The following is a 10,685-nucleotide window of genomic DNA, read 5'->3' on the forward strand; positions in this document are numbered from 1 at the left end:
GGCGAAAAAAGTTCAGAATCTGGTAATGCAGCGCCGTTGACTTGGCTATACTCAAGTTCTGCGAGAGCAGCTCGCATATTTCCCTGTCAACTAGTGAGTGATTTTCCCTTGCTAATCGGCATTCCAACCTGTGACATCAACCACGTAGTAGGAAGTCAACTTTTGTAATGCACTCCTGAATAATTCAAGATGTGGATCAATACCTCTACCGCAGTCTATGTTGGTGCGTAACGTATAGAGACTAATGTCATCGGTCAACGGGCTGATTCAATGTATCATTTCAAGGCTATTAAAAGGCTCTATTTTGGATCATCCTACAGTCCGAGAATCCGCGGAGAGCAGCTGAAAAGACGCGGACGTATCCTTGACAGCGTGCCCGTCACTTAGACTTTGATTATCCTCGAACGGTTACAGGGTTTGCTTCACTCCTATCAGCCCTAGGGACATCTTGTATACCCCTTTCCGGCTCCCTGCTTGCGATGAAGACAGGCGCGCAGTCGTGCCAGCTGCTGCCATTCGTTCATGTCGTCTACGATTTTGTTTGTTAGACAGACGTCGACAGTACCGGAGGTTTCACTTTCTCTTCGACGTAAAGGCTTCTTTAAAGTTTGCCTGCCGACTCAACGTCTTCATCGGTCAAACGTGCAAAATTTCGGGATTGTGATATCCCAAGGCTGGGAGGAGCCCATGCGTAAGTGCTTATTAGCAACATCTTCATCAATCCGTAATAAACTTACGAATCTTGCGTGACCTTGTGGTTGCATTCGGAATTCACCTAGAACGGGAACTGTCTCTAACTATACCAATCTAATGCGCTGGAATGACCTCCTGGCAAGTGTTCAGCTATCTCTCAGAGGTACTTTGTCGCACAGAATTCGCTTGGTGGGACGGATCTTGCACCCTCCATCCCACTCTATTCTTGCTGTCAATTCCGAATATCAGTCATCGCACGCGGGCCGGGACTCGGCTGGATTGTTCCAATCACGTGATAGATGATCGTCATATGTCTGAGAAGAGGTATATAACTAACGATACATCTTCAAGTTTCCCAAGATCACTGCTCAAAAATTTCTCTCAGTCTGATGTTCTAGCAACCAGCATGTCAACGCCTACACCCCTCAGATCCCTCATTGGCGGCTTTGGCCTTTCTCTCCCAGTGCATGCTCTGTTGCTTTTGAACGGAAATGTCTTCGGAATATCCGGTTTCTTTCACCGCGCAGTAAAAGGGAATATAGAGGCGTTGGCGGGTGTATCCGGGCTGCTCGCCGGAGGACTTGTCATTGGAGCTCTCGAAGGCGCAAATACAGCAGTACTTGGTCTCGAAATACGACAAGTTCTGCTATCCGGTTTCCTTGTAGGATTAGGAACCAAGGTATCTCGCTTCTATAGATCCTGTTCACATGAATTAATAGCCTATCTCGTAGATGTCTAATGGATGTACATCCGGGTTAGTAACTCCGATTACCGCTTGTGCCTTTGATTTACCGATAGTTGAACCGATAGACATATGATTTGCGGCATTTCCAGACTATCCAAGAGGTAAGAAATAGTTCGAATGTAAATATATGCATGCCATTCTCACGCTTTCAAGGTCAATTGCCGCGACCGCAACTTTTTTTTCCACGGCAGCGGTAACGGCGCGTCTGTTACATGGTTCAAAGTTGGGCCCCTCAAACCCATCTTGGGACTGGAGTTTAGGGTCGATGGGGAAAAAACTTATTGCCCTACAAGCAATCCCTCTAGTGATTTCAGCGTTTCTTTGTTTCTACAATGTCAGTGTTCTTGCCTTCTTGCCCACTCAGCCGTGACTAACATAGGACAAGCAGAAACCAAAATCAGAGGATGTCGCTCCGAAAGAACCGAATATTTTAGCCCGACGCGCTACCTACTTCAACAACGGATTCAACTTTGCACTTGCACTTTCTCTATCTAACCTCATTGACCCGATCAAAGTATTGACATTCTTACTCCTACCTATCCATTCTGCTTTCGATCCATCACTCGCTTTTCTCGCTATGGGGGCTTTACCTACCTCGATCATCTTATACAACTTCTTTTGCGGGACGCGGAGGCCCATGCTCGGTGGCCCATGGGCGATTCCAACGGGAGGAGAGATTAATATAAAAATTCTGACAGGAGCAGCAGCGCTGTTCGGGGTGGGCTGGGGAATTTCAGGCATCTGCCGTACGTTAACCAACTCGTGCCAGCCGTCTCATGTCTGATAAAATCCTTTTAGCTGGGCCAGGCCTAGTGAACTTCGGGCGTGCTATTACGTCAGGTTCTGACGTTGCGCCTCTGGCTGGCTGGTTAAGCGCTGTCGCCGTGGGAGGCTTACTGGGTTAGAAGTACGGAATTGGAAGGCTAGCTTAGAGTTACGATGACACGGAACAGGATTAATAGCTGCTACGTTAAATAATAATGGATGTTTAATCAGACAATGACATTTACCTCAAAGGAAAGGACGCTAATACTCGTGCAAATATCTATCTAATAATACAAGACAACGGGAATGAAGTCTACGACGCGGCCGCCACTGCGGTCGGGGCAAGTGGCTTCGCTTTGCTCCGGCCCCATTTTATCGCTATTCGTTCTCCATCAATCTCAAGACCGTTAGCCCACGCCTCAGCTGCACGTTCAGCGATACTTCGCTCCTTAAAGTTGATGAATGCACACCTAGATAGAAAACGATAAGTCGCCATGTTGCTAAAGTCAGTGGGGAGATGTTAACCGTGACTTGGCTACATGAACAACAGAACGTAGCTGCGTTGGCTCAACACTAGGTAGTGACTTGAGAACGGTGGTGCGTATACTCAGTTCCGTGGATTCGGGAGAAAGTGAAGATAAAAATATTGATGTCTGAAAATGATGTCAGTAGCGCTTCAAGGAAATAATGGAAAGGCATACAATAGTCTCGTCATCAGGAGGCTTCAGGCCCTGATTTTCGGCGTGTGTGGCCATAATTTTACGGGCTACGGGGTCATTTCGCCCGTGGTACCGATCCTGCAAATTCTGGTGTGACAGCGCACTCTCTACGGGTTTCTCATGTCGGTATGGGCATTCAGATCCGCGTTTGCATTCCCCCTTGACGAAAAAGGAGCACACATGTGGTCGATTGCGCTTATAATAAGGATCTGTCCGCGCCAGTTGCTTCAACATTTCCTTCCCTGCAGACTGCGTTCGTCCGCTGCTAAGGCCGGACTTGTCACCTTCCAGCTACCGATAAAGGATTTGAGGCGAGAATAATGAGGTAAATGATAGTAACGCACCTTGGCCTCCATGTTCTGCGCATAGTATTCCCGATTTATATCACTTGTAGGCGCGTCCTTCTCCAGAGCCAAAGCGGTATCACGGACTTGCGTGGGTAGACCATATTCAAGATCGAGAAGACACGTCTGGCAGACATTCTTCACTTTGGCACACGTTTGACAAATGACGGTGGTTTTGAAGCGCATGCCAGAACCTGGATTCCATCGGAATACTGTGAACGGTCGTGCACAGGTACCACAAGAGCGTCCGTACTCTTGCTTCGACTACAATGAAATCAACAAAAAAGCGATTGAAATGGTGAAAGAAGCACTGACCATGCGAATAAACGGATTATCACCTAAACCTAGAATACTGTTGAACAGGCAAAGTACGATTTCAGACGGCAGGCACATACATGTTTCGCAAAGAATAGGAAATTCGCTCTGCTCCCATCCTGCTTTGTTGATATCGGCTTTGGGAGGCATTCTGGGTATAGTCACTAGGTAGTGGTCAGTCCGTAAGTTGTGAAAGTTGTCAGCGATCAGTCAAAGTTTGGCAAATGCTCTCAACACAAATATACACACGTGATGTTAATAGGAGCTAACTAGAATGGATGATGATCTAATACATCATAGAGAAATTTGGCGGAATACACAACGAGAAACTCCATCCTCCTGCAGAACCCAAGTCCTTTCTAATCTATACCCTTTCTTTCGAGGTAGCCAAACACACCAAACACACCAATACCCCACACCGATGAGAGATAGAGCAAAGGCGACAACAGCATGAGACTGAGGAGAATAATTAGCTTACAACTTGCGTAGGTGTGGACAGACTCACCCAATACGGCAGATGCTCGTATGTTCTTGATCCAGGTGCAGGAGGTATTAGAGGTACGAGTACCAGGAACACATTAGACAAGAAGAACAAGACGATTACAATCTTGGGTGCTCGAAATGGTGGATCCCAATTCCATGCTTTGTACGCGGAAGTATACAGTAGCAAAAGACCCAGGGAAACAAGAGCATTAATAATAGCAAGGCAGTATGATGACACTGATGGAATGTTGAGAGATTACAAGTGTTGAATCCGCTGAAAACTCACGGCTGATCATGAACAGGTAGGCGTCTCCCGGTGGAGGCAGAACCATGAACATGGTAGAGAAGAACCAATTCGTAGCAAGCCCTGCCAGGGGCGCATTAAATGGCTTGTTGCTGGCAAAGAACCATGATACCGGAATCACCCCCTCTCGGCCCAGTTCCTGTATGACTAGAATCGGCGCCTGAGAAAAGACTCGGATCTATTCTGGAGAATGACCTACTGCGCCCTTGACTGAACTGGCCAGTGAGCAGATTTCCTAGCGTCGACAAGGCAATAAATACGCTAAGAACCTACAAACTGTTAGATTTAGAGGAAAGTTGGAGGCATCAGCTCACTCGCTCAGTGTTCGGTCCAAATAGGTTTCGAAAGAATAAAGCTCTACAAGATAACTTATTAAATGAAAAGGAGTCGTGTATGGATCCACTAACGCAACAATCCGCCGGCTTCCTACTATATCACCTTTGGAAACTACAGCGAAGTAGCCAACGTTGACAAGCAGGTAGACCGCAGTTACAGAGATAAGTGCCAGAGGTGCCGCTCTCTTGATCGTCCGAACAGGGTTTCTGACCTCAGATAATGCATAATTGGCCGTAGAATAGCCAACAAAAGACCTATAATCGAGAAAATCAGACATTAAAGGACAGAATGCAATAATAGACCACACCAAATGATATTGTATAACCCAGATATCAATGCGTTTGCATCGGAGTTACTGCCTTGCCACAGCTGATCCCACCGGAGATTATCGGGAGCTTCGTATTCGTCTCTAACGCGAAATCCGGGAACACCGACCAGACAGAACAAGCCCGCTATACCTATCGACGAAAGGAGGAAGAGTTTGAAAAGACCTAGTGTATTTTGAAGACGGAGTCCCCACTTGAATGTGGTACCATGGAGCAGGCAGCAAAAAGATATGCACATGAATGCTACGAAACGAGTATTCCATCGGGCCGGTTCAACATTCAAAGCATGAAGGACGTCTGCAGAAGTATCAGCTGAATACTACTAATACAGGGAGGAAATATGAACATTCTCCAAAGACAAGACTGTTGGCAGCCGACGAGCCCTGAAGAGCTTGTAAGTAGGTAACAGCGACGCCTACAGACGCTAAGACTCACCGTTATAATTGCATAAACAGAAAATGTGCAAGTTGCTAGGAACTTGGGACGTCTGTATATGAATTCGAGATAATTCTTCTCTCCACCACTTCGGGGCAGTCCCTACAAGAATGTCTCAGTGCACAACTTAGATAGATACGAAGTGCAGAGCATACAGTGCCAAGTTCAACGTAAACAGCCGTTCCTACGGCTGCAATACTCGCACCGGCTAGCCACATAATAAGCGCAAGGCCCGGGCTTCCAGACGAGCGCAGGATGTTGCTTGGGGTCGCATATATACTTCAATTTGGACATCAGAGATCATGTGTTGAAGCCATAGCAAGGACACTACTCTATACCCAGTTCCAATGATTCGATTGAATACTAGAAACATGGCGCTGAATAGACCTGACAGCAGACAGTTGAGGTTGGATGAATAATATTTTGAGTAGTAGGGTGAACGCACCGAGCTGTCGCTTTGCCTGAGGTACATTATCGTAGGACTCCCCGCTACGTGCTAGCAGTTATTGAGCAATATTATTGGAGCCGAGTCCTTATCGCTGCTCACAGTCGCCCTCGGTCCGATGTACTGCAGCACCGTCAATACCACTAGCGACGACGATAGTCTTGGTAGAGTCATAGTGGGTTCCAGAACGAGTATTCAGAAGAGACTGTCGCTCATCGTCGTCGCCAACGCCAGAAGTCATAGAGTAAGCGCGTACTGGTGTCAGTGGTGGTCCAGAGATAGGAGCGGCACGTGGTCCGCGATAGAACCAATCTTTTCAAATTTCGTCACACCTCATCATCATCGTCCACGATGTCGACTAAGGACGACCCTAGAGACGCTGCTCTTGCTACAAAATTCACTCTGCCTCCGACATGGTATAGAGAAAGTGGTATGTCATTGCGGTATTCATTCAGTCCCTCTCTGCTCATGATACTGCAGAGGGTCTTGGAACGTCTGGCATGTTCCTCTCTGGCTTAATCATGGTGACGCGGAACAGGTAAGTTTGTCCTTTCCAGACCAGGAATTCACCATTTTATCCTTTGAGAGGTACCTTGCCTGGCCTTCAGTTCTGTTCGGCCTGAACCAGTACTTCAACCAACATCCCATGCGCGCCAAGGAGGGAACTGGTGGTCTGTCCAATCTTCTGTATGTAGTAGCCTTCTTGTTCTCAAGATGTAGCACTGAAATATTTTCAGTCTATGTATCAGCGCCTTGGTTGCTTCCTACATGCCCCTCTTTGTCATCAACACACCCTCTGGCACCCCTCTGGCACCCCTCCATCATAATATTATCTCGAACTTTTTGTATTGCGGCTCCCTAATGCAGCTCTGTTGGATGGATACATCGTTACTTCGAAGCAAAATCTATAAATATCTCTGGGCATAGCAGCTCCTAGACGAAGGAAATCACTGTACAACGAGAGCAGGCCTTCCTTCACCTGAATCCTTGTCCAGGGACAAATGGCATCCTTTGGCTTCCACCTCCAGCAGTATTTGGTATAGCCGTTCCAGCACGAGGCATCGCCCTAGTTCCTGAAGATCCTGCAAGAGAAGCACTATGAGCAGAGACGAAGTGTTGAGGACCTGTTGTCGATGTTGGAGGTAGGAATCCTCTTCCACCAGTATTTGTTGATGAGGGCGGAGCGAATCTTTCTCCTGGAGGAAGGAATCGGTTTGAGGGGGGAGCTCCAGTGTTAGGCTGACGAGAAGGAACATTTGTTGACGCATTGACAGATTGTCGCTGTTGCGCTCGTGCATGTACTGGCGTGGGCGGTGGGCCCATGTTCCGGGGTTGGTTGTTACCTTGCACTTGAGCGGGCTTGAATTTGGTGAGAGAAGGAGTTGCTGCTGATAGTCCGCCCTGTGAAACATCTTGATTTACTCTTGCTCGTTGAACGTTTCGTGGTGCTTGCATGTGCGATAACTGAGGTGGAGGCATGTGTGGCGTCGACGGCGGGACATAGACGTATTGCCTAGCAAAGGGATTGAGATTATAGCAAATCATGATAATCGAAGGTGACACACTGCGCAAGGTTACGAGATGCTGGCCTTTGCTGCCGCTGCTGTCGAACATCGTTAACGACCTGTGGTGCCATGTCGTTTGTGCGATTATAGGACAAATTGGGTGGCTGTTGACCAGGCGGCAAGGTAAGCCTATCGGGTCCTATCAGAGAGGAATGGGGGCTTGGAGTAGTCATCGGCCTGTGGCGCACCAGTACATTCACAATAATTATGGAAGCAGGAAGGTGAGGCGTACCGCTGATCCATAGGGCGTTTCCCGTGCGCATTCATATTATCCGACGGCTCTTGGTCGTCTCTGCGATGATACATGCTGCTGTGAAGAATCGACTCCTTGCTGGTATGACGATAATTCCCCCCCGTTAAATACTGGTTCGCTCTGAAATGGTAGACATTGAGTCTTGTGTCTTTGCAGGCAAGCAGCCTCACGCACCTTTTCAGTTCCGCCATCTCGCGCTTGAGCTTCTCTATATGCGCCCTCTGTTGTTGATGCCTAGTTCTGTAGTACCGTATCTGAGCAGCCATGGACTCTTGCTGAAACTGGATAACAGTCAGGAAATGCTCGACAAAGACGTGATCAAAAACACTTTGGCTGTATATGCAATAGAGTCCAGCGCATACGGTATTGATCGAAACCAGTCGGACATCGGTGGTTCCATCTATCGGTGGTCTGGATTCAATGAACATGAAATGCTTGAAAGCTGGTGACTCACCTCGCGTTGAAGGGGCACCAACTGAATGCCGGGTGACCCACATACCGTACAACTCTGGTCAGCATCTGCCTCAAAATGTCATGATTGTCCAAGGCTTCAGACATCCGACTGACTGAGATGGTTATTGCAGACTATATGCCCACATTCCGTCAACCAGAACGGGATGGTCGCGCCGGCATCCGAAGAGAAAGGGAGTTGGCATCTTGCACAATTGACGAATTCCCAAAAGTCGAATTCCGGTTGGGACGTGGATACTGCGGACATTGCTAGTGACGAAGGGGAGTAGGGGACGCGAACAAAGAGGTGATGAATAATATTCCTGAGACGCGACGCGTTAGAATTCACATCACGTGAAATACACGTGGTGAGACGCAAGACGCGTTTAACTTCTAAAGTTTGAGTTCCGAACAGTGAAGATCTGAGCTTGATTCGCCTACCCACCTCGGCCGGTACTCGTTGGTGCTCACGGGACTTGTATCTGCATATATTCTGCCTGTAACTCTGACCATTCAAAGCTTCCAAACTTTCAAGGTTAATGACAACACTACGTAGTATTGAGTACGTATCACTGTCGGAACTTGGTTACATCTATACTTGCTTTTTGATGTGGTCGATCTGTGCTTGCTCTGTGTCATCTGGGTTGGCCTGGAGCTTGCTATTTTGTTGGTTTCTAGAGTTGCCATAATGATTAATAGGGATAGTTGGGGGTTTCAGCAACCGAGATTTCTTGTTATCTTCTGGGCTTTACCTGAGGTTTCTAATACTACTCCGACGCTTTGTGTCTGATGAGTGCTATCTGAACACAACCGCCTTCTGATTTTCGAACTTTCGGGCCGGCGTTAAATACACTAAGTGCCTCCCTCCGAATTGGGTGTAATTGGTGCAGTCGTACCATATAGGCGCCTCGTGCTGTGCTTCATTTCAAGGCGAAGCACGCTAAAATTGGACCAAATTCCTCTCCTCTCGTTACTACGTCAGCAGACACCGAAGAATGAGTGATTGCAATTTCTTTCCATTTCGTTCTTACTTAGACGACACACATTCTTCATGATAAAGATTTCCAATCTACGACGAAGTTGAACTAGTGAATTTTGCGTCTCAGACTGTTGGAGTTTTGAATACTATCGCTCCCTTATCACGATGTGAAGTGACAAAATATAGCAAGCGCTGTGTGGCGGTACAACACGTTGTTGAAATGCTCTAGTGTTGATGATTCCAGGTCCATCACCTGCAGGCTGTTATGCTGTAAACCAAGTTCGGGGCAATTATATGAATATTTACACTGAAGCTTACATACAGCCATTAGGCGCTACAGCTTTCATAAATGGCGCACTGCTATTCAGTTCATGTTGCTGTATGCAAAGGCGATGTTGTGACATTGCAGAAGGGGCTGATGATGATGTCCCTCGATAACCCCGAAATCGGAATCGTGGGATTCTGCGGACGTCCGAGTATAAGAGGTTAAGCGCCCAGGGACTGCTCTCTTACAGCTATCACAAGTATCTCCCATGGGCAGTTTGGAAGCAATTCGTCGACGGACGATGGCCAGCCAGCCTCAGTGGGGAGACATTCCCGGCTGGGATCGATCGAGTCCGGACAAATTGCCTTCGTCACGTGCCGAGACCGCCCATTCTTGCTCAGATTGCGACGCGTCTACCGGCCCTGCCAGTATCGAAATGGGTACGGTCACCAAGATACGACCTGATTGTCATGATTTTTTCTTTTACCACCAGAGACTGGTCTCTAGAAGGTCTCTTGAAACAGGGAAAACGATTCTTCCCGATACCTCGAGTGTCCGCAGTCGGCGGCCAGTCCTTGGAGGATATACTGCAGCGATATGACGGCGATACGAAGCCCTTGGTCATTGAGGGCTGGCACAAACACCCTGGATGGCTAGGCCAGAAATTCAGCCTTGAATGGCTCAGAGAGCACGGGCAGAAAAGTGAGTTGTTTATCTCTTCGTCGTTAACGCGCCTCATGGCAACAGATATTGCGGTTCGTAATATTCATGATTGGTCGGATCGTACTGTCCCTCTTGAGGAATTTGCGAAGCACTGTCGCTCAACACCGTGTTTTCTTACGCCAGGAGGTTTGCTCATATCGTGTCTGTCTTTTAATGTCTTCTAACCAGCGCTATGCCAGAGACTGTCAGGTGGTATGGAAAGGATGCCGAATGTCCAGCAGACTGGTATGAATGGCTGCACAAATCTGGGGTCATTCCATCCCGCCTCCTCCCAGACGATCCGCGAAACTGTTTGACGAATCTACCAAAATCTGTCAGTAATTCTGTTTTCCAGGTATATGTGTGCAGTTCTCAAGTCTAACAGGCTGCCGTGGAAACCCTGATGTGCTACCTTGGTATAGGCGAAACTTTCACGCCGTGTCACAAGGATCTCTGTGCTTCCTCAGGACACAATCTTATGTGTTACACTGAGAATGACGGTTCTTCATTCTGGTTTATGACCAAGGGCTCCGATGCCCTGAAGGTGGCTGAATACTTTCG

At 47.8% G+C, this 10,685-nt stretch overlaps 6 protein-coding genes across 6 annotated transcripts; 3 read left to right on the top strand and 3 right to left on the bottom strand.

Annotated features, from left to right (window-relative positions):
- Positions 1-1,099: 1,099 nt before the first annotated feature.
- Positions 1,100-2,343, top strand: EV420DRAFT_1620349 (uncharacterized protein; the record flags this gene model as incomplete). Its single annotated transcript, XM_060475563.1, has 6 exons — positions 1,100-1,372; positions 1,425-1,447; positions 1,504-1,539; positions 1,592-1,772; positions 1,818-2,184; positions 2,237-2,343. 6 exons carry the CDS (start codon positions 1,100-1,102, stop codon positions 2,341-2,343), a joined length of 987 nt encoding a protein of 328 aa, XP_060332064.1.
- Positions 2,344-2,446: 103 nt separating this feature from the next.
- On the bottom strand, positions 2,447-3,782 carry EV420DRAFT_1538095 (pre-mRNA-splicing factor SLT11). The gene is made up of 6 exons (XM_060472985.1): positions 3,662-3,782; positions 3,582-3,610; positions 3,267-3,530; positions 2,905-3,213; positions 2,729-2,856; positions 2,447-2,673 (listed from the first exon to the last, which is right to left on the bottom strand). Exons 1-6 carry the CDS (start codon positions 3,729-3,731, stop codon positions 2,517-2,519), a joined length of 957 nt encoding a protein of 318 aa, XP_060332065.1. The 5' UTR covers positions 3,732-3,782; the 3' UTR covers positions 2,447-2,516.
- Positions 3,780-6,195, bottom strand: EV420DRAFT_1538098 (APC amino acid permease). Its single transcript, XM_060472986.1, has 13 exons — positions 6,013-6,195; positions 5,911-5,961; positions 5,804-5,852; positions 5,621-5,744; positions 5,466-5,567; positions 5,377-5,413; positions 5,012-5,327; positions 4,776-4,958; positions 4,683-4,725; positions 4,568-4,637; positions 4,351-4,515; positions 4,087-4,301; positions 3,780-4,037 (listed from the first exon to the last, which is right to left on the bottom strand). Exons 1-13 carry the CDS (start codon positions 6,149-6,151, stop codon positions 3,876-3,878), a joined length of 1,656 nt encoding a protein of 551 aa, XP_060332066.1. The 5' UTR covers positions 6,152-6,195; the 3' UTR covers positions 3,780-3,875.
- Positions 6,196-6,261: 66 nt separating this feature from the next.
- EV420DRAFT_1229649 (uncharacterized protein) lies at positions 6,262-6,705 on the top strand (the record flags this gene model as incomplete). The annotated part of the gene is made up of 4 exons (XM_060466532.1): positions 6,262-6,340; positions 6,391-6,448; positions 6,499-6,597; positions 6,648-6,705. Coding segments are annotated over 4 exons (294 nt in total), but the record flags the coding sequence as incomplete, so codon positions are not given.
- A 180-nt stretch (positions 6,706-6,885) lies between these two features.
- EV420DRAFT_1642053 (uncharacterized protein) lies at positions 6,886-8,446 on the bottom strand (the record flags this gene model as incomplete). The annotated part of the gene is made up of 7 exons (XM_060477309.1): positions 6,886-7,423; positions 7,476-7,652; positions 7,708-7,848; positions 7,903-8,009; positions 8,057-8,128; positions 8,183-8,247; positions 8,296-8,446. The coding sequence occupies 7 exons, from the start codon at positions 8,444-8,446 to the stop codon at positions 6,886-6,888; spliced, it is 1,251 nt and encodes a 416-aa protein (XP_060332068.1).
- Positions 8,447-9,493: 1,047 nt separating this feature from the next.
- On the top strand, positions 9,494-10,685 carry EV420DRAFT_294805 (uncharacterized protein; the record flags this gene model as incomplete). Its single annotated transcript, XM_060481576.1, has 4 exons — positions 9,494-10,124; positions 10,170-10,271; positions 10,325-10,458; positions 10,510-10,685. Coding segments are annotated over exons 1-4 (644 nt in total), but the record flags the coding sequence as incomplete, so codon positions are not given.

Source organism: Desarmillaria tabescens, assembly GCF_030435595.1.
Source record: "Desarmillaria tabescens strain CCBAS 213 chromosome Unknown EV420scaffold_14, whole genome shotgun sequence".
NCBI lineage: Eukaryota > Fungi > Basidiomycota > Agaricomycetes > Agaricales > Physalacriaceae > Desarmillaria > Desarmillaria tabescens.